The 25602-nt window shown below is 37.3% G+C and overlaps 1 protein-coding gene across 2 annotated transcripts in view; it reads left to right on the plus strand.

Annotated features, from left to right (window-relative positions):
- Positions 1-25602, plus strand: part of PLCB1 (phospholipase C beta 1) — a 370971-nt gene that overhangs the window by 285656 nt on the left and 59713 nt on the right. For both annotated transcript variants that reach the window (XM_032184566.1, XM_032184565.1), the window contains exons 19-31: positions 560-714; positions 2428-2592; positions 4463-4562; positions 6957-7061; positions 7859-7968; positions 13074-13206; positions 14089-14142; positions 15490-15709; positions 19518-19698; positions 21851-21927; positions 22041-22130; positions 24414-24471; positions 25513-25599. In XM_032184566.1, the coding sequence (XP_032040457.1) occupies positions 560-714; positions 2428-2592; positions 4463-4562; positions 6957-7061; positions 7859-7968; positions 13074-13206; positions 14089-14142; positions 15490-15709; positions 19518-19698; positions 21851-21927; positions 22041-22130; positions 24414-24471; positions 25513-25599 (1535 nt within the window). The remainder of the gene's footprint in view (positions 1-559; positions 715-2427; positions 2593-4462; positions 4563-6956; positions 7062-7858; positions 7969-13073; positions 13207-14088; positions 14143-15489; positions 15710-19517; positions 19699-21850; positions 21928-22040; positions 22131-24413; positions 24472-25512; positions 25600-25602) is intronic.

Genomic DNA, 25602 nt, shown 5'->3' on the forward strand with positions numbered 1-25602 from the left:
CTTTAAAAGTGTGTTTTAGAAACAAAAACATTTAGGCTCCTAGATACACAAGTCACTTTTGAAATAGGTTTTGCTGTTTTCAGAGTTTACATCTGTTCTGAGAAAGCAAAAGTCCACACAGCCTAGAAGTCCACAGAGTAATAAAAACATCTCTAATTTCGACTAAGCATCAGGCACCTGGTATCATATATTAGGAGTTTGAAACATTGTCCTCTTAATGGGTTGAATACAACAGTGCAATCAGTACAACGCTGAGGTACTCAATACCCAAGTGTTAACACTCCTTTTAAAATTTGAAAATGTTATTTGTTGAGTAATTTCTGAAAGACACTTTATGCGTGTGATTTCTTTGTGGAAAGAGTCCAAGAGGATAGCTGCAATCACATCTGAAACTTTTGTTGCAATCACATCTGAAACTTTTGTTGACAAGCAGCACTGTGCCATAAAAAGCTGTTTACGTTATAGTTTGAAATTACAATAAATAATATTATTTTATTGCTTTTTCTAAATTGTTAGAAAAATCTAGGAATTAATTTTTATTGATACTTTTAATACCTAGATTTGTCTATGCAAATAAACATGGGAATGTATGAGTACAATGGCAAAAGCGGATACAGGTTAAAGCCAGAATTCATGAGAAGACCAGACAAACACTTTGATCCATTTACTGAAGGTATAGTGGATGGAATAGTAGCTAACACCTTGTCTGTCAAGGTACGTATACATACTGGTAAAAATATTCATATGACAATGTCAGTGCATAGGTGTATTTCTGTTGTGCAGAGGACTAGCAAATGACCACAGTAATTCAAGACAATAAAATACATTTCATTTCATAGAGTAATATTTAATTTTTAAATTGCAGAGGATCTTCTGCCTCATATTTCATTTTGTAGGTTAAATAAATGTACTTTTATTATATATATTATTTTTCATGCAAGTGATTGGGTAGTTAATGAATGTAAGAATAGCATGGCTGTGTTCTTAGTAACAAAGGGCTGATTTTAAAACCCAGTTACGAAGTGGTCAGTTGCACTGGAATAGGTAGAACAGCACACTGTTTAGTGTAAATTTTCTAGTTCTAGTTCACTATAAATTCTCCAGCAAATCTGTGGAACCATAAATGTCAGCTGCAAGTCATTGCCAGCTTGCTTTTCTTTGTTCCTTTTTTAAGGACCTCTAACAAAGTTCAAGGACTGCCAGGAGTCTGCAAATTGAAAACTACTTATATGAATGTTTAGAGGGATAGATTGCATTGGCTATGACACAGGTTTATACTCAGTATATCTCTAAGTTATAAAAGCATAAACTTTCTGAAATCCCATTCTGCCTTTAATGGACTTGTCCATTAGAACAGTGTCTGTATTATAGAATCCACCTGCAAAATATCCTTCTGTTTTCATTGAGGGAAAACAAGTATTTCCTCTCAGGCTGCAGACACAAGCATAGCAGATCAGTGCTCAGAGTGCTACGAATGAAGTAATAATCTGAAAACATGGGGGGGAAGACAACTGCGTGGGAATGACCTTTCATGGTGACATGTAATCATGGAAGTTCCTCTTGTGGGTTAAAAGGCACATACTTCTGCAATTTTATGAAATGGAGGTGGAAGTCATTCACCAGTTATTAGGAGATACACAGCATTTTTAACAGGAATGAGCAACCTGGAATCACAAGTCAACTGTCAGAAGGCAGCCACATCTGCCTGCTCAGTGAAGACTCTGCTAGGTATAATGGCAATGCCCATACATGATCCAGCTGAGAACAGAATTAGACTTGGTTCAGGAAAACCTGAATTTGTTAAGGTGCAGTGGCACTGCTGTATTTATCTGTGCATCTTCAATTTTCTGAATGAATTGCAGGTCTTTTACATTTTAAAGCTGGGAGTTGTGTTTCCTGTTAAGAACTAGAAAAGAAAACTAGAAAATAAACTATGAAAAGCCTTTATTAGAATACCAGCTTTTTAACTTTTTTTTTTTTTTCCTGCCAGTAAAAGTCATATGTAGTTGCTCTTTTTTTCCAGCATTATCTTTTGAACCTGTTGTTGAAACTGGATAGAAACTAGAGATCTCAGAGATAGCATGTTGTGGAAATAGGCAATCAGATTGAGGAATGAGATCCAAATGAGTATTCCTGCTGAGCTAAGGGCAGCAGCATGATGTCAGCCACATTATTGCTCATAGGGGAATTCAGGGTCACAGGGCCACAGGAAATCAGACCTCTGAGTTGTTTTTCTGTGCCTGCAATATTAAACGGTGGGGTTTTGTTTATTTTTTTTTGATGTTTTGTGGTTTTCTTAGTTGTTGTTTCTTCTTTGAAAATTCATTCTATCTGATCGTTAATGAGAATTATCCACCTGCTACTCAGCTACTCATTCCCTAATCCACTAAAGCTGTCTCTAGTGATCCCTCTTTTGTTTGGTTTTAGATTATTTCAGGTCAGTTTCTTTCTGATAAAAAAGTGGGTACCTATGTTGAAGTTGACATGTTTGGCCTGCCCGTGGATACAAGAAGAAAAGCTTTAAAGACCAAGACCTCTCAAGGCAATGCAGTTAATCCTGTCTGGGAAGAGGAAACCATAGTATTTAAGAAGGTTGGTGTAAGACTTGTTTCTTGAACCTTCACAGTGTTTGATTCATCATTGTTCAATAGGGTAATTCTGTGTTTTACTGAAAATTTGCATTTGTAAGAAAAGATAAACGGATGCTGAATAGTTACTACTTCAACTATTTGTCATTAACTATTTCTGGTATAATTTTGCTACTATAGCCATGCCCAGCCACTACTGAAACAAAGTAGTTTCAAGTCATGTTGGTTGTATAACTAGAATGCGGCTAGAAAGAGCAAATATTACAATAGACACATCTGCGTAGTATGGTGCAGTGCCATGCTATAAATGAGCAAGTGCAGAACTCAGAAGCAGTTTAGCTGAATTGTCTCGGCTGAACAGCCCTGCTGGAAAGCAGATCCTGTTAACCTCTGAGCATGATGATGTGAGTACAGCTGTAACAAGCTGGCTCTCCAAACTAGCTCATTCAAAGCAATTTTATCTCTGCTTAATTCTACAGTGTGCAATATAAATATAAGGTAGGTTATGAATCTGTATAAATCCCAATCTACCTGAAATGAGGCATAGGAGTAGAAAATACTGAGCATCTTGTAGGATTATCTAGAATATATAGAATATTTTATTCTGCTTCACGGTATCCTTGCAGCCAGTTCTCTATATCTCTGGTACTATCTGGATTATGTTTATTGGACTGTGAGGTTAATTGGTTCCTAAATCCAGGTATTTGAAAAAAAAATATTTTTAATATCTCTAGGCAAATGCACAGTTCACTGAGATGTTTATACAGTTGGTGCTTGCAGCCATGCTTTCTAGGGAGTACAGCCCTTTTCCCTGAATATTTTGCTTTCTGAATAACTTTCCTTTGGCAGCCTGCCAAAGCTTAAGTTTGGAAACATCAGTAGGATTTTTCTTCTGTAATGAACTTCTAATTAGTGTACTTCATTTCTCTATTTAGTTACAATCGTGCCTGCCTTCCTCTATGCTCAGAGAAGCATAGATTACTATTTTTAGTAATGTTGAAAATAAATTATAGAGACTTTTTTTTTGATTGTTGCTTTTGTTTTTCTTTCATTGTCTATGTAAATTTGAGGGTGACATGTTGTGGAAAAAATACTTGTCTGCACCCAGGTTCAAAATATGTATATTTATATGCATATTTGCATACAAGAAAATTAGATAAATTATACTACCTTTTTTTTTTTTTTGAAATAATATTAAAAATTCAAATCTTAGTAGGGTAGTTTATTAGCCATTTTCAATTTCTTGTTTTCTTTTTTCACCGTTTGGTCTTCTTTCTTACATAGTGCCAAGAAAGCATCCAATGCTAGTAAACATCCCACCCGATTAAACCTCTGTAGCCTGGCCAGTGAGTGGGCTGCAGCACTGGAAAAAATTTACTGGAGTTGACGTGGTTCATGTAATTCAGACATTCACACTCCGGAAAACATGTTGAGTTGCTTATTAAGTTTTCAACACTAATAAGCATTACCAGTGGCTTTTCTCAGAAATAAGTATCCCATTGGCACAGACACAAAGGAAAAAAACAAAACAAACAAACAAAAAAAAAGTCAGGCTGAGTAATAAGCAGTAAACAGAACGGCATTCAAGTGCTATAAGAGTTGAGCTAAGTCCCTTGTGCCATACTGAAATTGCTGGGTTGAACACACTATACTCATTTTCCACCTCAGATTTCTTAAAAGAAAAATGTTTGTATGAGAGTTATTTTGATGCATAGGTACATACCCCCGATCTCTTGTATGGTAAGACCTTTCTGTGGATATGTAGGTGTTACTGTCTGGTAGGTTGAACTTTGTCTGCTATATGTCTGCTGTGTCTGAAAGGAGCTGTTTCATTCAGAGCAGAAAGTTAATAATGTAGAAATATTTCCTTCTAGGTTGTTTTACCTTCCCTCGCATGTTTGAGGCTAGCAGTGTATGAGGAAGGAGGGAAATTTATTGGCCACCGGATATTACCCGTCTCAGCAATTCGACCAGGTAAACATTTTTCTCCATTGAGACAGACAACGTGTAGTGAAAATAAACAGCAAATTCAAATCACGACCACTGTAAATCAGCAGTAAGCCTGCAAATTTATAGCAACTGGGGATTTGAATGATATATCTTAACTTTGAAAAGGAAAATACCATATCTCACCAGAAATGTAAATTTCTAACGAACCAGGAAAACCACTAGCATTAAGTGTCAAGAGACATGGCTGGCACTTGCTGGTCTTCAGTAGATCAACTGCATATTCACACAGTTCTGCTAAAACATGCAGTTGTACACTTCTTGTACAGAGAGCAAAGAGGATAGCAGCAACCAATTTTGATGTCATCTTTTTGAGAATGGATATGGTTGGGAATTAGAGCAAAACATGCACCTCTAGCCTAATTTTTACATACATACATCAAGTGACCTGTTTGCAAGCTGTTGTAGATCTACAAAACCTTTAAATCAGCCCGAAATGACTTGAATATTGATTGCTGATTTTTTAGAAAACATATTATTATTGCGTATTAGTCCACTTAACTCGAAATCATCTTGTATGACAAGAGGAACCTAAATTAGGGGCCATAAACATGCTCCTAGCTTCACTCACAGTTTAAGAGCACAAAACTCGCATCCCTGTATCTAGCATTTGTTCTTGTTATTTCTGGAGACCTGAGCTAAGGTGCTGTCTAAATCAGTCCCTTCACTTACTGTCTCACCAGTCCCTTAGCTGGTGTGGGTCATGTGGCTTCACTGTGAGCACAGACAAGCTAGATGAAGGTGACTGCTGGGCATCCATTGCTCCAGGATTTCCTCAGCAGTTTTTGTTTCTCCTTCCCTTCTCCCTCTCTCCTCTCTCCAGTCTGATAGCCCCACATCTCCTGGCTATTCTGTTGTGTCAGCTCTGCCTACCTCCACACCTTTTTGTGAGCGAGCTCAGATAATCAACCCAGCAGAAAATTCTACATTTTTATGCCAGGTATATTTTCTGCTGAGTTAGTGGATAAAATCGCTTCATGGAGGATCTGCTGAGCTCCAGAGGAAGACAGCTTATGGGAGAGAAGAAAGGCAGTTATGAAGGATTTCCCTCATCTGGTGGAAGTGAGCTCTTACCACAGCTGATCCCCTTCTGTGGCACTTACCCTTCATGTGGCACAGAGTCCCTTCAGCAGAGCACTAAATCATGTATGTGTTTTTAGGTTTGTGCTTTTCCGAATAGAGGCCACTGTGTTAAATCATATGAGCACTTTTGAGAGCTTTTATCTGCAGGCCTTTTCTTCAGTCCTTTTGACTCCAGTAAGCATTAGTTTACAGCATGTGATGGAGAACAGCATGTTGATTTTAGTTTGTGTACGTGCTGAAAATTTGCTGGAGGAGCTAGAAGGAACTGAGAAACCTTTGTAATACATAATTTAAGTCTTTTCTGAGACATTACTGAAAACTATATTGTACTGTCACAAAATCCATAGAATTTTCACTATTCCCAAAGCAACAATTTAGCTGTTACTTTCAGAGGAAGTTTCTCATATCAGCCAACTGAGGATCCCCCCAGATAAGCACATCCTGCTGGTGACTTGTGTCCAGCCACTACCAGTACATGCGACTCTGTAATCATCCCTTAGGACACCAGCTTCAGCCATGGTGTGGGAGGCATGTGTGATCTGTGAGGCAGAGGATGCAGCTTTGCAACACTCCAAAGCTGTGACAGTTTGATGGGACTGAAAGTCCATTTCTTCCATTCCTACCTGTGCACTCCCACCACTGTTTTTAAATTGGCATTAATACATGTCTGACCTTATGGTGAGGCATTTGGGGGAGCTAAACTGAGGGGAAGATTCCTTGCGGTTTCTGAAAGTTGCTTTTTATGGAATTTAGGTTGTTGAACTGCCTATCCACAAAGTCAGGCATGTGTCAGTGCACAAGACAAGGAGCAGGAGTGGGTGGTCAGTGGCTAGCAGAAGGGGCTTGGGGCTGCCCCATCTGTGATACCTCACCTTAACTTGGCTAATCTGTGCTGTAACACCATACCCTTATTCTTACAGGACAACCAGCTATGTTTTTAGAAAACAAAAATAAGAGCTATGAAACAAACAAACCAACCCAGCCAAAAGTAATAAAATAGAATGCATCCAAAATTATTTTAATGACAGTGTTTAGTGTTACTCAGAGATGTGAAAATAACATGCAAATACTACTTTAAACTGCAGCATCACGAAACTTTCTAATGGCCCTTTGTATTCTTCTCTTTAAAATCCTTCAAGTAAATCTTTCCCTACCAGAAGTCCCTAGTGCTGCTGGCTCAGTTGGAGCCAAAGTATAAATAACAAATGATAACACAATTACAATGGATGTACCTGTGGAGGAGTTTATGCTCTGAACTGGTTCTTTTTTATTTTACAGGCTATCACTACATCTGTTTGAGGAATGAGAGGAACCAACCTTTGACGTTGCCAGCTCTCTTTGTGTACATAGAGGTCAAAGACTATGTACCTGATACTTACGCAGGTAATTCTGTGAAAATTTTCTGCTAAAGAATGTAAAGGTTAATTGAAATTCAAAATTAATGGATGGTAGACAACTTGCCATTTGGGGATAACAGTCCTGTGAAGAAACCTGTGCACCTGATTGGATCATTATGTCTCATTACTCATACAAGATGGCTTGATTTATAGCTGTCTTCCTGGGGTTTAGGATTAGGGCTAACTCTTCTCTTTTAAGCAGATTCTGTATAACTCTATAGGAGGGAAAAAGTCAGGCATTTGCCACTAAAACACAGATGACACTTTGCTTATGTGATATGGTTGTTCCCTAAGGAGAGGAGCAGAGGAGAGTGTTGTGCTTAATATAGAGTACTGTATTTTGGAATCAGCTTTAAACCAGGATAGGTTTAAAAGACTATGCTATGCATCTTCAGTTTATTATATATATATATATTCCATATAGTTGTTTTTTATTTTTTAAACAACATAATTTTTACTAATGCTCCTCTTTGTACCTCATATGAAGTAGGATCCAAGCTGGCTGACGCTGGAAGCTTTGAACGTCCATCATAAACCACCATATTCACAAAAATGCACATTGACATGACCCAAGCAGAAAATCAGAGTTCACATTAGAGTACTAGTGCATGATGATACCATCATCATACCATCATCATACTCTCTGTCACTAATGTTTCTAGGACCTAGGTGTATCAGTCAGCAGCAGATCTGTAGGAAAAATACAGAAAAATACAGCTTCTTAAAGCCTGAGGAGTGCATAACATAAGGGGTTTGGAACTGATGTATTTGTGTTATTTCTAGATGTGATTGAGGCCTTATCCAATCCAATCAGATATGTAAACTTGATGGAGCAGAGAGCTAAGCAATTGGCAGCACTGACTCTAGAAGATGAAGAAGAGGTAAAGAAAGAGGTAAGGGAGGTTTCATAATCTCTGCAAAGTATGTTACAATATTTAAAAGCACCTGCTTCTCTTAATAAGACAAATATTGAAAGTCCCTGGGGATTGCATGTGTTGATCACTTAAGCACCTACAAACGTCTCTCAATGAGACTAGGATGTGTTACAACAGAGTAGCTTTGTGCTGCAGACAGTATGTTGTGCATGGTGCAAATTACTGTTTGGGGGGTAAAGAAACACTGAATGCTAAATGGAAAAACATGTTAGGTTTTTGCTGATATGTAGGCTTCTTGTGTAGTAAATTAAACCATCTTAAGTCATTGCCTGTTGTTTCCCAGTGTGATGACGAAGTTACCCTTAGAAAATGACAACTCTGTATCAACAGCTTTTCCTGAAAGTATTAGATTTTTATTTTTTTTTTAGAATTTCAAGCTCTGTTTTATAGCACTTTGTTTCTTGAGAGCTTATTCTGTTCAGAACCATTGAAATCTCACAAATTCTGATGTCTCTATACGCTCTCTAAACATACCCTAAAGAGACCCAGTATAATCATACAGTAATTTAGATTGGAAAGGGTCTTTGGAGGTCACCTGATCCAGCCCTGCATAGATCTTAGAAAGAGACATGAAGAGGGAGGAGAGCATAATGCAGCTAAGTATTCAGACCTATTCTAGTTTAACTTAAAGCTATGAGAACCATAGTTTCAGTTGTTAGGTATCTGGATATATACAGTTACCTAAGGACTGACCTTTAAACCCTAATTTTCTGCAGAATCGGAGAAGTTGTACATACAAATGCACAGATGTAATTTTGAGCATACTTAAGAGTACTGACAGTTTAGCTTTTGTTTCCAATAAACATTATGTTCATCCAAATGTTCTGTGTCTCTGTTCCAGGTATTGTCACTGGAACATCTTCTAGCATTGTTTGAAAATATCTACGTTGTATTTGAAAGATTGCTTGTGTCAGATGTAAGGCACATCATGTGAATCAAAAGGCACTCTCTACAGGTCTCTAGCAAAGATGCAGAAATACTTTATAATCCTAAACTGCCCTGATGTATAGTGACTGTCTTCTTCAATTCTCAGATGTGCAAAGCCTCATTGAACTAGATTTTGTAACCAAGAATACATTCCCAAAGCAGACCAAATGAGTGAAAGTCATTACAATTCAGTGGCCAACAATTTACTCTTTGTGCAGTGTCACAAGTTCGGCTGAATGAGGACAATGTGAAATGCTCAGTAGTATCTTAGACAGTTATCTAGGACGCTCTACACATGAGATTCTATTTTAATAGCAAAGTCTTTTTTTAACATAATCCTTTAAATACCTTAGAGGTCATTTTTACTTTTGAAAAAGTACAGATTCCTCTGGTTTGTACAGGCTTATATGCAGAAAACTCTGTCACAGAATATCTTCTAAAGCAAATGAGAAGATTGAAAGTTGAATTGTAGCACTTAGGTAGTGTTACCATGTGTCAAGGAGCTGGAAAGCTCATAGGATAAAGGAGCTTGTTTTGGAGTAGCAGAGAAATATTTTTTTTAAAAGAAAACTGTAATGATTGCAGTGGTGCATTTACTAAAAATATATAACCATTCAATTACACGAAGTAGCAAGGGACAGGTACAAAAGTGCCACTTTAAGTTGCAATCTAAGTACGGCATTGTTACTTTCTATTTATAAACTCTCATTCTAGGTAAGGTATTTGGCAATCGGGCTGTGCTTGGAAATCTTGAGTTGCTTGATCATTTTATCTGATATTTTCTTCATCAGTTGGCAGGGCTGAATGATTTGTTCACTTACACTGACCCACAAGAATCACAGTAGTTAATAATTACATTAACTGGCAACATAGCTAAATGATTCCGAGTATGTTTGCCAGATATGTACACAGAAGTACACCAGGATTCAATTTTCCTATACGCAGTTTCAAATCTACACACTATTAACGTTAATGTGTCCAAAGCTGTGCTACCTCCAAGCACAGATTCTAACTCCCCACACCCTTTTCCCTCTTCTCACACACATTTATTTATCTGAGCTGAGTTCTTGCAGCTATCAGAGGAAAAACTGAGTTTTTTGTGTGTTTTTTTTTTTTTTTTTTTGCTGCCTAGAAGTTTAAGCTGCATCTCAAAAATTGTTCAGACCTCTTACACAAAGAAGTAGTCAAATCAGATATCTAAGAGTGAATTGTTTAAGTGAATAAATTAGCCTTTCTTTAAGCCTCAAATTATACTGCCTGTTAATAACAAATAAGAAGAATGCTGAAGAACTGATAAAATTTACAGTGTCTATTCTATATTAGTTTTGCAGTGTTCCCATTATGAGTGTAACATGAATTCCTACCTTGAGCTTTCTGGTCAGTTCATAACTTCCAAGTCCTGCTTTCCAGCCAGGTCTTAGAAGAGCTCTTATTGCAGACAGGACTTTGCAGAATGGAAGCATTGCAATACATGAAATGTATGTTTTGCATTTTTAGCTATACTTATTATGCACAGTGTATTTCTATGAGCATACAGGTAGTGAAGGTTGCCTTCTCTTCCCCTGCCCTTTATGGACAAACCTTTATAGACAAAGTGAATGAGCTATGCAGAAATTTGCAGCTGGTAGTTTCTGGTGATGAATTAATCCCAGTTTAAGACAGATTGATGTAACTGGCTCATATATTTTCATCCCCACAGTTATGGGTGCAGAAGTGTTTAGGGATCTAGGAGAAGCTACCCAGAGTAAAATGCTTTTCAGCTGTCCCTGCTGCTGTAATGTCCCTGGGGCTGCATGCAATTTATTCTGGAGGCCTCGTGGGCTTGTTAATGACAGGAGAAGCAGCAGAGCATTGGATCTGCTGTCTCTGCCCATAAAGCAGTGTTGAAATAGAAACTATTGTTTTGTGTGCCTGGATGTAAATCAAATGCGTGTAATCAGTCCAGTTGGCTCCTTTAATTAAAGAAAAAAAAAAATTTGATGGAGAAAATAAATAAAAAAATCTCTAGGAGAGCAGCTGCACTTAGCATATGTGATACCACTATTTAAAATGAAGACGCAGCCATTATTTTGTAAATTATGATGGTCAGATCAAGTTACAATAATGGAAATTATGTTGATCTGACAGTTCTGTAGAGGGACTTGCTTATACTTCGCCAAGGATAGAAACAAACCAACTTCAAAACTGTCCACCTAGTCTAGCAGTGCAGCACAGATACACTCAATACCAGAGGAGGATCTCTCAATCCCAATCCATTGCAGGCTCTTTTCTCTGCAGAAGTAAAAAAAAATACCATATAGATATGTATCTGTATGAGCATGGCTCTTTCTACATAGTAAAAATACTGTCTTGCAAAAGACATGGCAACATGTGGAATATAAACCATTTTCTGTGAATATTAAAACTATAAATTCTAAGGCTGGATTGCATCATCTTTAAAAAGAGCCTAAAATATTCTCCACTAAGGGAAAATCATGTTTGCTTTAGCATTCTGTGTGATGAATTATGAGAAAAGAAAGTGCTTTTTAATGAGATTAGATTGCTTGATGCAGTGAAAATAACTCTTTATTCACTTCCTGATCCTGTCTCGCATTTCTGCTTTAGTTTCTGGAAACAGATGTTTTGTGTCCAGAACCGACAGGCTATATTAATAGCTTCTCAACAATCCGTAATGCAGCATTTCATACCACATACAAACTAGTCACAAAGAAGATAATACCCATTTTCCAAGCAATGACTTTTGGCGCAGTAACTTGTTAGAAAATAGGGATTCTATTAAGTGTTGATGATCTGTATAGTATTTTTATTTTATATCTAACTAATGAATAGCATCCTGTGAGGAATATATTTTAAGGGGAATCAAGGGGGATACCCATGTCTCTAAGCGTTGGTCACAGCTACAGCTTTTGCCAGGCACATTGTTCTACTGTCATAAACATTGGCTAGGTCATGTTCTTCATTGTTTTATTGCAGTAATTCCCACTTGAGATAAATAAAGTTTTTGGCATTGGTTTTCAATTGCATCATGTTTCTGACTGGGGTATCTCCCTCCTATAATTTTGGTAGAAATAGGCTGTTGAGACGGAAATCCTTTTGCAATTTAGACTACGTTGTCAAGACCAAGATGAAGGAAATCAGCAGCAGGAGCAGCACAAAATAGATCAAAATGTATTTTGCTTCTATTGATGCAGTGCAGGCTGATATTTTGCTAGTGTAGAGTAATCAAGGGAAAAAAAAAAAAACAACTGTGGTATCCTGCCTCTGCATGTAATGTGATTACCATCAAAGAGTGAAATGGGAGCAGCTGAAGGAACAAATCCAAGACTACCCTGAGACACCATGGCAACTGGCCCCTTGCAGGGACAGCAAGAAGGGGGGCTTGGCCATTTCAAAATAAAAATTGCTTTCAATGACCTTCTGTTTGCTAAGCACTGGGTGCTTGCTTGTCATTTACAAATTGTTGGCCACAAGGAAAATTACAAGATGTTCAATGCATAGTAAGCCTGAGCTTTTGGGAAACTGGAAAGAAAGAAAAGATTGTAGAAAATGCTTAAATATTTGGATACCACAGAAGTATTTATGCAGCAGGATGGAGGTACTGTTTACATATTATCCTTGGAGTGTAATTACAAGAATGTAAGATCTTGGGAATCAGAAGTATGTCTCTGTGCTGTAAGAACAGTGAATAATGATAGTACTGTGTTTGTAAGAAATTTAAAAGTAATTTTGTATTCACATTTTGCTCACAGCAGGGATCTGAGTAGCGTTTTCTTGCCACCTTCTACATTACATCTAGAAAGGTTTTATGGCAGACAACAATACTTTTCAATAAAATACAGATTTCACATCTGGTGCAGCTAATACATACTGTACTGAAAAATGTCCCTGATGAGTTATATCAACTTAAAATGAAAATACTTCTACAGAATAATACACGCTCTATTTCTTCCTGAAATTTGCCCTGCAAAAATGAACTACCTGGATTACTGGGTCTCTTAAAGATACCTTTTTTTCCCTATTAGAATGATTTATGTGTAACATCTACATAATATTATTGAAAAATAGGGTAAATCACATCTGGAAATTTTCAATTCTGTTAATTGGAGAGAGTAATGTAAATCATTTCATATTTTCAGGTGGACCATGGAGATGCACCATCTGAAGCTAACAATGAACCTAGGCCAACACCAGCAGAAAATGGAGTAAATTGCATTGCCTCTCTTACACCGAAACCAGCAACTCAGGTTGTCCATAGCCAACCAACACCAGGTAAAAACAAAAAACAAACATAACAATAACCACACAAACAACACAAGCAAAACAATAAAAGAAGACACCGTCTTTTCAAAAGAAATGTAGATCATTTTTCACGTGCTTTGCATTTCGAGAACAAAGGGTCTTTGGTGTTTTCTTGTTTGTTTGTTTACTTGTTTTTTATATAATGGGTGGACATTTTCCCACCCTGCTGTTAGGGGCCACTCTTCAGTCATACAAGTACCTTGTATTTAAGAGTTGGTTTTGTGGTGGAATTGAAGTTCATTGCAAGCAAGAAAGTTTGCTAGTGCTTTTTTGTGATTGCAAGTGAAGGAATTTCTTTAAATTGTTTTTACAAATATGCTATATTTATGCAAGTAGTTACATCTTATTCCATGCACAAAATACAGGTTTTCATACTTATGTATTCCATATTGATGTATCTCATATAATAAATGCTTGTTAAATCACATTGTATATAATTTAATGAATGTAGTCTTCATAGGCATGATCCATCTGACTTCCAAGGAGCTGGACTCATCTTGTGTACAGATATTTTGCACTGTCATCATAATATAGGTCAGTTGTACTAACCATCAGCCTATTACCACCACTTAAATGACTCATGTGAGTCATATCAGTGAATTCAATGGCACCCACCTCATAAGTAAAACAAGGATGCTCAGGAGGGTTTTTAGATTACCTTTTTGTGTTAGTTCACAGGATTGGTGTTGTTTTGTGTTGCTTCTATTCAAGATGTGTTTTCTCAAATGATTAATAAATGCTTGTTTCAGCATGTATCCTGCGTCACATGCCATGTTTAAATATGCAGTCTAGTGGCACAGGAATGGTGGTTGTTTTAAAAGAATTTATATCGGTCGTCTCTTTTACCTCTAGGTTCGGTAAAAGCACCTGCAAAGACAGAAGATCTTATTCAGAGTGTCCTCACAGGTATTAAATATACAGCTTACATTATATAAAGGATACACTTTTTTGTCAATGGAAATATACATGTATTTTTAATGAAATGGGCCATCTGACTTAAACATTTGTTTGAATGATTGTGACTGCAATAACTCATAGAAAATACACTTACCATATCTTCTTCCTCAGCTAAGAAGTTATTCAATGTTTGAACACGTGCTTCATGAGATCACCATCAGGTGCCAACATGGAATTTTTAAACATTATTCTATTATTGCATTCTCATAGGCACAATGTTTACATCTAATGCAGACAAAAAACAGCATTATGCTCAGAACAGAAGCTAAATGTGCTATTACTCTTATGATTAGTGGTGAAATGATTTTATCTCCATTAGCCTTGTATCCTTCCTATCACTCATACAAAACTGAAATTATTCTGTTGCATTAAGCAAACTGGCCTGTCAGATAGAGTCCTGCTGTGCAGCTGGGAGTCACATCCTTCAGCTTGGAGACATATTTTAGATTGCAAATCTCCTAACTCATTATTTTCAAGTCATTTTCCAACATTTCTATATACTCAATCTGTTGTGAGATCTGGGAAGGTGTCTTCAGTCTGGCCCGTCACCTTTTTTTGTTGCAGTTGCTGATTTGGGGTGAGCTTATGCAGGTCAGACTAGCAGACACCAAGCTTGAACTCTGAGCTTGGTTCACCAAGCAGGACATCCTCAGATAGCTGCTATTCTCAGTGACAGCTCTGGAGTACAGTTCTTGGCATTTAGCTTCTGATGCCTTGCCAGACTGGCAGACAGCTGTCCATCACCCTCCTGGTGCATCACAGGAGAAGTGAAATCTGTTGGATAGCCATGATGGTACTGAGACAGCTGCTTCCAGCCAGTGCGCAGGTCAAAGCAGAGGAGCAGGTGCTGCAATGCTGTTTGTAAAGGGGTTTTAGGCATTAATATGTTAAGTAGCCCATCCAGAGAGAAGGAAGACCTGAAGTGTTGACGTAGTGCTTACAAAAAAGAACAGTGACCATACCTTTGTAAGGTGATGATGTTATATGTCAGGCTGATATGAATCTTTTGCATCTGAAAGGGTTTGAGGGGAAAAAAAAAGTACGTTTTTTATTTTGCTGGACATACTGCTGTTCTAAATTTTTGACTCATTTCCTACTCTTAATTAAATTTGCCACAGTGTTTTCAATCTAGTTAGCTTATTTTCAGAGAAGTCTACTTGGTTAGCTTAAGCTAACACATTTCACTTACCAGCAGTAAGAAAGCATGCTTTGTTTCATTCCTGCTGGTTTTGATTTCTCTGATTGAAATCATATGTTATTAGAAAATTGAAGTGGCTTTTGTTATTATCATTGTAGAAGTGGAAGCACAGACTATTGAGGAGCTAAAACAACAGAAGTCGTTTGTAAAGCTTCAGAAGAAGCACTACAAGGAAATGAAGGACCTTGTAAAGAGGCACCACAAGAAAACCACTGATCTTATCAAAGAGCACACTGCAAAGTATAATGAAATCCAAAATGACTACCTGCGACGAAGAGCAGTTTTAGAAAAAACAGCAAAAAGAGACAGTAAGAAAAAGTATGTTAAATGCAGCTTTCCTGTCTTTGACATCAGATATATTTACTTCTTCTTTTATGATAGACAATTAATGGAGGTGACATTAGATCTCAGGGGAAAAAAATCAAAAGTTGAAATATTCCTAGATAAAATGAAGTCAGGTGTTTTGACATGGAAATCAGCAGAAAGAAAAAGGCCCTCTCTAAGATACAGTGATTCTCTGCTAGAAGCCAGATAAGTCATTCACAATTTTATACCTCTTTTCCTGTAAACAAATTCATACAGTATTTATCTTGGGACTTCCTGTAGTCCTCTGTTGTGGGTAGTAGGTGCTTCAGCTATACTGGCAACATGAGCCAATGGTTAGGCAGTAAACTTAATCACAAGCAGTGAGATTGGGCTTTCCCTACATACTAGGGGCAGTTCAGGAATCAGACTGAGACATCAAAGAACTGAAACCCTATCTGGATAATGTATTTTAGTTTCCTACTCAGGTCAACTGCAGCACATTTTATCAGAGCACCCCACTGTCTCACATGCTTGACCTCCTTTAGGATAAGGGGTGTCAGTTCATTGAAAACTTGCCCCACACATCATAATGTAGCACCTTTTATCAAGCGAGGAGAAAGTTTTGCAGCCAGCACACATAGTCATATTGCCCATATTGAGCAGCGGTTCCCTTTGGGCCACCACAGTGTGCTGCCTGGTGGTGGAGCAAGATTCCAGTTTCAAAACAGAAACAATATCTAGTCCTCATGTTATTTGTGATTAGAATGGATATTCTGAATTTTTGGATGGAGACCATTGTCTACAAGTTAGAGCCCTAGAAAGAAAACTCATACTACACTAAAAAAACATCACATGTGTAGTTAGGTGAAAGAAATACCTGCCAGTTATTAACATCTGACTGTAGTTTAAATGATAATTGATTCACACCGCTTGGGAATCTCTTAATGATTGACTGGCTTTGCCCCTGCATGCACATCCCTTCTGTGCTACGTCTCTTTCTCAGTCTTGCATTGCACTGTAGCTCATCTCTTTGTGTTTGCTGATATCATTTTTATTATTTGTTCAGATAACAAAAGAGAGTTGCATTTGCAATTATCAGTTTGAAATGCAAACACTGTTGGGTCTTGTTAATCTTTCCACATTTTTCATCTTATTCATATGGAAAGGAACTTTACATTACTAAAGAACTTTCTTAACTCTTGGCAAAACGTATGCACATGTAGGTACAATCAGTGTCTAATACTATTAAAACTGAATAATAATTATCATTAATGAGTACCCTCCTAAATTTTTCCTTCTCCCATTAGAGCAGCTTTCTCATTCTAACATAATCTGTTTCTTTAAAGTAATTAGATAACCACAAAAGCCTTTTAACTTTTGCATAAAATTGATATAGATGCAGATCTTGAACATGAAGATGTTGAATGAGCATTAAAAAAAACAACTGGATACTGTTTTGGTAGGAGACCATTGGAGAAAAAAGGTGTGAGCAAGCTCTAGCTACTACCCTTGTTGATAGTACCTCTAATTGTAAGTGACCAAGATTCAGGCCATATCTTGTCCCTGGGAAGGAGCTTACTCATTTATGTTTGGCCAATGACAGAATGTCTTTTGGCTTAGTAAGAGCTTAGTACTCATAAAATATGTATGTTCAGGTGGCCTTAACTGTTGCCAGTTTTCAGGCCTCTGGGTTCTACACTTGAATTTGTTAAAATCCCTTAATGACTGGTTGTCAGCTGCATACACGGTGATATTTTATTCATTGTATTTTCCATCATAAGTGTGTGTGACAGATAGTGGCAGACAAAACAGTATGATATTGTTTTGTTCCTCTTTTTCTCTAGCATATTCTATTCAAATTTAAGTAGAACAAACTGAATAAATGACTCATCTTTCTTTAACTAAAAAGGATTTGGGTTTTTTATTTTGTTATGATCTGACCATAAATCATTCATGATATTATGCAGTAAAACACTGTATTCTGTTACGGGGAGCTGTCACAGTGATTTCAGAGATGTGAAGTTTCATGTGAAGATACTGAGAAATCTGAAGGTTAAAAAATCTGTTGTTGAATTTTTAAGGAGCAGGAGTACATATTTAGGCCTTTTCAAACTTGCAAGTACATATTATCTCAAGCAGAAGACTTTTAATAGAATACTGCATCCCAAGGGAAAAGGCAATTTTCACCATTTTAAATTATTACCGAGGCTATTTACCTGTAAGTGCAAAGTCTCTGCGTCAGATTGTCATTAAAATGTGTTGTCTCTGATCAGAAGCAATCAGTGTTTCATGCCCATGTCTAAAATGGGGCAAAGATTCAGTAAAGCCAATGTCTATGGGACAGTTGAACTTTAGTGAACACAAACACAGATATTTTGCTGGTGTAGTTCTGAAGTTTTTATTTAATGATCATGTCCCTTAACAGAGTGTTACTGTTTTAGCCTTATTTCTTTTTGCCAAAAATACAAGAGATGTCAACTTTAAAACGTATAGCATAATGGCATAATTTGCTGACTTTAATATTCTTTAATGCTGTCTTGTGGCTCTGTATGTAAATTACTCTCACCTGTCACACTGATACCACTTAACATCATAGCAGAATATTCAAATACAACAATAATACAAGAGATACAAATAGGCTACCTTGGTCTGTATCCTCAGCCTGATGAAAGCAGCTTCACGTTATTTGGTTGAAGTTATGCTAATTGACAGCAGCTGCAAAGTTGAACCTGAGTGAGAAAAGACAGGCAGCCAGTGCAGCATTTTCTCTGCATTGTAATCTTTGCAAATTTCTGAATAGAAAATTCATTTTTCTCAGTCAGTCCTCTCTGCTCAAGGTTTTGCTGTCTTGTCCATCTCATGCACTGTTCCTGAGGTTTCCCAGGCAACTGATTTAACACCTGAGTACAGCAGTAAACATGGCAGCCAAGCAGAGACACAGCATAATCATATTTTTTTAAAAACATTTTTCTTGGGTTTAGTTTACAGTTGGCCTGAGAGTGACACTGCTTTTGCAATTTTTTGTTTATTTTTTCGTTGAGCAGTGTCATCGTGTCTCCCATTACCATTACATCTATCCTTCCTTCCATTTTAAGGAAAAAAATAAAAATAAATCCTGGTCCTTGGTGTTTGCTTTTTAGCCTTTTTCTTATATTTTTTCTTTGTTCCTATGTGTTGCCTTTCTGAGGTTTATTCCCCACTGGGAAGTTAAGTTTCCTCCTGAAGTCAGGAGTCCATACATAGAGCACTTTCTTGTGTGTGTGCTATGCATGGCATTTCCTGAAGGGGGGAGAAAATACCAAATAAAGGGATGTTCCTAACCATTTTAAGCTTTTTATAAATGCAGATGTAAAGTTATGCTCTTAAATTTATTGCTAAGCATATGCAAGGATGACTCTGTTTCCAAAATACTTAGCATTTACCATTTTTGCTGAGGACTAGGAAGCTCTGAAATTCAAGTTATGTGCCTGGAAGTAGAGAAATAAGTTCTATGGGCACATGTTTATAGGAAATCCTGGCAGTTTCATTTATAGCTCATTTATACTAAGTCCGGTTCCACCCACATGGCAGGTTTGTAATACGAGGTTTAAAAGTAATACATATCCCATTAGAAAACAATTAGCACTGTTTTCTTTGCTAAGATTAAATTAGTGGATTTACCATAGCTAAAATCATCTTCTTCCTGTATATGCGGTGCCAAGAAACTTATTTGATGGACTACATGTAACCAGCTACCTTAAAAACAGGGTTTAAATATGGGGCAGAGCATGCATACCTAGTGACTTGGAGCTGGTGTGTGTGTGTGTGTGTGTCTTTGCAGATCTGAAACAGGCAGCCCAGACCACAGTTCTTCAACTATTGAACAAGAATTAGCTGCACTCGACTCTGAAATGACCCAGAAGCTAGTCGAGCTGAAGGAGAAGCAGCAACAGCAGCTGCTAAATCTCCGACAGGAACAGTATTACAGTGAAAAGTACCAGAAACGAGAGCACATTAAGTTGGTACGTTTATGGCATCTGCTTTTCTTTAGTGGTCTCTGGGTTAGTAATGAAAGCAGTGTGATGTTAGAACGAAGTGGGGCTTCCTTGCAGTTGGAGTCCATTTCATATCTTGATTCCCATGTGGTCCACTGCTACTTCAAGGGGTTGTTGTGCCACTTTGTCACTAACACTTCTAACATACTTGGAGGGCTTTGGATAGAAGGCAGAAAGGCAACAGATTTATTATTAATGCTACGGCACTGAGTCCTTACCTCTAGTTACATATGTCTAAGTTTTCTGCAGCTTTTAGTTGATGTTCCCATTTTGTTCTGCCACTTACTTAAATGTACAATACTCAAGTAGGCAGTATTAACTGGAAATGAATTCAAACAGCATGAAAATAAATAAATGAAAATAGCTTCAAACATTCCCCAGGGCACAGAGTTTTGCCAAACGGCGTTCCTACCGCAGACGAATGCTTTAAGGGGATGCAGGACATAATCTGTGTATGGTGAAGAAATAGTTTGCATGCATCAGTCCCAGCTACTTTGTTTTTACAGCTGGAGTTTGGCTGACAACTGCAGCAAGATCATAGCCCTCTGAGCTGCAATAGAGGAGCTTGGGCAGATGGCAGCTGATGCTGATGGATGTTCTCAGGCAGAAGAGAACATTTTTAAAAGGGTGTTATGGGAGTGCAAACTGTTTCTCAACTCCAGACAATCCTGTCTCACAATTTTTTTCTATTATATGATGTTTTACCTCATTGCTGGTGTCTGAAGTGATTTGTCTGTTCTGTCCTGCCATCCAAAAAGCAGGGCAGAAGAGTGATATGAATTTAAATCGCTCAGCAAGGCCTTTTCACAAATTCATTCCCATGGATCGTAGCACAGAACTGCGGCTCCCAAGCGGTGCTGTTTATCATCAGTTGTACGTGAACCATATCAGTGTTACGCAGCAGGAGCAGCTCCAGCAGGAGTGCGTGGACACGGTTACCTGTGCCGCAGGGGTACAGTAACAATTGTTGGCTGCATCTCAGGGATTTTACTTTTTATAAGAACAAAACGTTGCGGACCCACATAGTTGGGATGATATTGTAAGTTAATTTCTCATTCCAAAATAGGAAATGGCTTTTCCCAAAGCCAAGTCCCATTTTGTGCTTTGTCCAGTTAGGTAGTGTCATGATAAATTCATTTTTTAACACAGAACATTCAGACAGTTTTCCTTCTGAGTTATGCTGGAATTAAGATTTGTTCCACATAAAATCTGCCTTGCAGAGGAGAGATTGTTTCTGATTTCTTTCAGAGGAGAGCCTATTCTTAGTATTTTTCTTCTTTTATCTAAGGAAAGAAAAGCTGGATGAGCCTAGCTAGGCATTATTATCCATTTTCTTGTTCATCATCCTGAGAAGATTATTTAATAGAATCCAGCTTAAACCATAGGCACGATCAAATGAAATTGGCCCCATTTCCCACTTTAATTCACCATTCATTGAACTTGAACAGAGGCCCAGTCCATGCATCCTCATCCGTCAGCATCACAACTACAAGCATGGTTTTGTTAACAGCTTCAGCTCAAATAAGATTGGACCCAGCACAGCACATGAAATTTCACACCAACAACTATGATATTCTGAATCCAGTGATGTGTGATCAGGATACAGCTTAACGTTCTTAGCTATCATGCATGAATGTTTGTCCACCTGACCACACTGAAATCCAGGCTGCTCCATGTAATAGTACTCTGTGCAAGAGGAATGTTTTCAGCACTCACAGAGAACCTTGAAGTGAACAAGAATTCAGCTTGTAATTCATATTGCACAAGTTCAGTTTGTGATCATTTATGAATTATCACAGATATTCTCATTTATAGCAAGAGTAAAATCTAAGAAAAATCTTTTGATTTTACATTTAATTTTCTCAGAGTACATCACCTTGATGTACAGAGAACTCATAGTTTCTATGTAAGTTGGACTTAGACAAGTCTGCCTGGAGTCCGCAAGTTAAGAATGTGTTTGCACTAATAAGAATGTTTACTTGCTTTTGATCATAGATAATTAATCAGGGAATGGTTTAACAGTTTCACATGTTTAACATGGATGTTTGAGGAAACTTAGATGAATGTTTCATGTTTTGCTGAAAATGCATATTTCTGTTTCTTGGAATTCTTTTTTTAGCTTATTCAGAAGTTGACAGATGTAGCAGAGGAATGTCAGAACAGCCAGCTAAAGAAACTGAAAGAAACATGTGAAAAGTAAGGTGCTATTCCCCTTATAATTGATTACATCTCCTTGTGGCGTTTTTCATTTAGATACATTTTGAACTTGCCTTTTTTCTTTTCTTTTTTTTCTTTTTTTTACACTTTAGAGAAAAGAAAGAGTTGAAGAAAAAAATGGACAAGAAGAGGCAGGAGAAGATCACAGAAGCAAAATCCAAGGATAAAAATCAAATGGAAGAGTAAGTGTATCCCTTGATCTATATCCTTATATGTTGTGAAGAGAGACATTTTTCACAACTGGAAAATCAAAGAAGGGTCTCAACCCTAAATACAAGGCAGCTTTTAGTCAGACTGTAATACCTCACCAGAGCAGTGGAGTCCTTCTTACTTCTGCTGATACTAATTTAATTTCCTGGGACAAATCTAATCTCCTGTTCTGCAAGCATTGATAGTCTGGGTCAGCTGCAAAGGTGCTGATGGGGATGTATGGGGACATTCCTATGAGTGTCATGACAATGATTCACCAAGACACTGTTAATCCAAATGCTATTCTTTTATGTATGGCTATAAATAGGCTTAGTAACTTCAATTCCTGCAGGGTTTGATTTCACTGTAACTTTTTTTTTTTTTTAGTTGTGAGTTATCTTTTCTTCTTAACTTTGTTAAAGCTGCTGTCTAAAAGAAATAGCAGCAACACACTGGAAGGTTTGCTCTACTTTTGTGATAAATTCCGCTCAGATGCTGTGCTACTGACTCTCCTCCAGTAACAATTTAATTCAGTGTACAGTTACTTCTGGTGGAAAAGAAAGGAGAACTGAGCTCTGTGGGTGCCGTTTCTGTGAACAGGGACAGTAATATTAATTTCATTTATGCACAACCAGACAATACAAAGTTATGGAGTTATGCAAGTGCCCAAAGGCACAGTGTCTAGGTTTGTTTTTCCTTCTTCATTTGTTTTCACAAGCAGCTCGAAAAGAAAATGGAACATTTTAATCTTTCACTGTTTGCTGGGATATCTTTTTATACCAGTCTTTATTTTAGTAACACTTAAGAACAGTTAAAATACAGGAGAAATAACAACAACAACAAAATCCTTCATATCTGAATTTTACTATGTGAGTAAGACATGATTATGTTGGGTAAAAAGATGTATATAAATTTTGGAGCCTCTCCATACAATCTGTTTGTTTGGCAACACTGAAAGAGGGTCACACACTCACACAATGAACTGCATCAGATAATTTAAGAAACGTATAAACATCGTAAAAAAAAAAAAAAAAAAAAAAAAAGATAACAAAATTAGAATAATTTATTATGAAAAGGGGAGAAATAATATGGTAAGGGCTGATAAAATGTATTAGAAAAAAATAGTCATTACAAAAATAGCAGTAAAATCAATTGCAATAGGAAATGATTTGCTGGCTGAGAGGTAAATGAGATGCTAGTGAGAAAGGCTCAGGAACAGACAAGTAAAAATTCGTTTTTGTTTTTATTTTTTCCTCATCTTTCCCAAGGGCTTTCTTTTGCCAGGCTTTTCAGAAAACCCTTGGGAAAGGTAAGATGGGAACCAAATGGGAAACTCAGCTTTCTTCTATCAAGTGATGCAGTTTGTCCTCACTTTTGCAGTGGAACAGGGAGTTGTGAGACCTTCTGTAAAATCCCACTTGAGTCATCCATGCTAGGCTGTTGTTTATTTAAAGCTTTCCTTATGAAAATTTAAAAAAAAAAAAAAGAAAAAAATAAAAAAGAAAAAAAAAAAAAACAGATAGAGAATGTCATATTGTTCTTGCTTAAGTTTTCTAATTCTACTTGTGCCCAGGGATTGTGTAACTACCAAAAACCATCAGATTTTAATGCCACCTCAGTAGCTTGCAATTCACTGTTCTTAGGCAATTAGATTTTAGAGTACTGTCCTGAATCTGGTCAACTCCAGCATCCACAGAATGTAATTTTATGTGCATTTATTCCTTTGAGGCATCTTGTCATTTGACCAAAAGTTACCTAATAGCTGTCTCACTGAGCCACTTTGAGTACTTCTTCCAAGTTCAGCTTTCTGTAGTTTACACAGCAAAGCTGAGGACTGAAGTTGAGGCCGTTGTTGGAGTTTTGCCATCATCTCTGAGATGTTCCCAGCATCATCTACACAGACAGAGATAATTTCAGTAATATGTAAGTGCCACAATGTGGCAGTGTGCACCTACTGACAGTTGTGTGCTCTCCTAGGCTGACATTTGGGCCCTAAGGAATGCTGCCATCACTTTGAAGATGTGACAATACCCTGTGGGAAAAGACTAGCATGAAAGAGCAGAGGCGTTGTTGTGGTACGGGGAAATCAGAACCCTTCATATGGCAATGATGCCACCTGTTGTAAAAGGCACTTCCAGGAAGCCACTAAATGTTAAGTTAGGCTGATCCATAAGTTCAAAACATCGCCTTACTCATTCTGTAGGGAGTTGGGGAGGATTAAAATATATTGGTATGATCTTATTGACTACAATAACTTGTTGATTGCTTCTCCCCAGAGAGAAGACTGAAATGATTCGATCATATATCCAGGAGGTGGTACAGTACATAAAAAGGGTACGTCAGGCCATATGTTTATTTTTCATTTTGGGGTATAAAATGTCAGCTTTCATGTTTTAGGTCATTTTACACACCAGATTCCAAGCTTCTGTGTAAAGACTCCACAAGTGCAGATTTTTAAAAGATGCAGTGTGGGCTCCTATTGATATTCCACTAAAAGAAAAACTGGAATTTCAGACAGATCTTGTTAAGTGTTAGTGTTTGGGAGTGGGAGATAGTAATGGGAACATATTTTAATAAAGTTGTGATTTTATCTTTGAATATCCTGTGTTTTTTCATGAAACATGTACTCTATGATGTTTTTTAAATACTGAGGATTTTTTAATTGTGTGTGTGTGCTTGGTGTTTCATGAATGTAAAGATTTCATAAGAAACTCTTAAAGTCTATAAACAATCTTAGAGTAAAATTTAACCATAAATACATTTGTACAGTTATCAGAAAACAAAAAAGCATTCTGGGAGTTCTATAAATATAAGTCAAGTCAAAGAAATTCACTTCAGATGTTGGTATTTCTGTAGCTATACATAGTTTATGCCATGGTGAAAGTGCTCACCACAATACTTTGTTTTGGGGAATTATTATAAAATTTTTGCCACTATTGAATTTACTCTTAATTTCAGTGCAGAAGAGTTCAATTCAAATGTTGTCCTATTTTTGCTCACAGATTCCTTGGTTCAGGAATCAGCATAAAGAATTAGCAAATTAAATATCACAGAATCACAGAATGGCTGAGGTTGTCGGGGACCTCTGAATATCATCTAGTCCAACCCCCCTTCTGAGCAGGATCACTATGCTCAGTTCTTGTTGGAGTCAGGCACATGCTTGAGTGCTGTATTAAATGAGGCCTAAAATTGATCAGCATGTCTGTTTAGGACTCTAGGTTGCAAATACTTTTCTTCTGGGAGCACGAGCCATCTTGCACATCTCATACAGTAAAAGTTAGAGCAAAATAACGTAATAAAAGTTCTGCCAGTGAAGGTGTGGGAAAGGGAGAATACGTAGTTTTTGAAACAGGATTCTCTGCTGTTTTCTTACAGCTAGAAGATGCTCAGAGTAAAAGACAGGAGAAACTGGTAGAAAAACATAAGGAGATTCGTCAGCAAATACTGGATGAAAAACCCAAGGTA

Source organism: Aythya fuligula, chromosome 3 (assembly GCF_009819795.1).
Source record: "Aythya fuligula isolate bAytFul2 chromosome 3, bAytFul2.pri, whole genome shotgun sequence".
Classification (NCBI taxonomy): Eukaryota; Metazoa; Chordata; class Aves; order Anseriformes; family Anatidae; genus Aythya; species Aythya fuligula.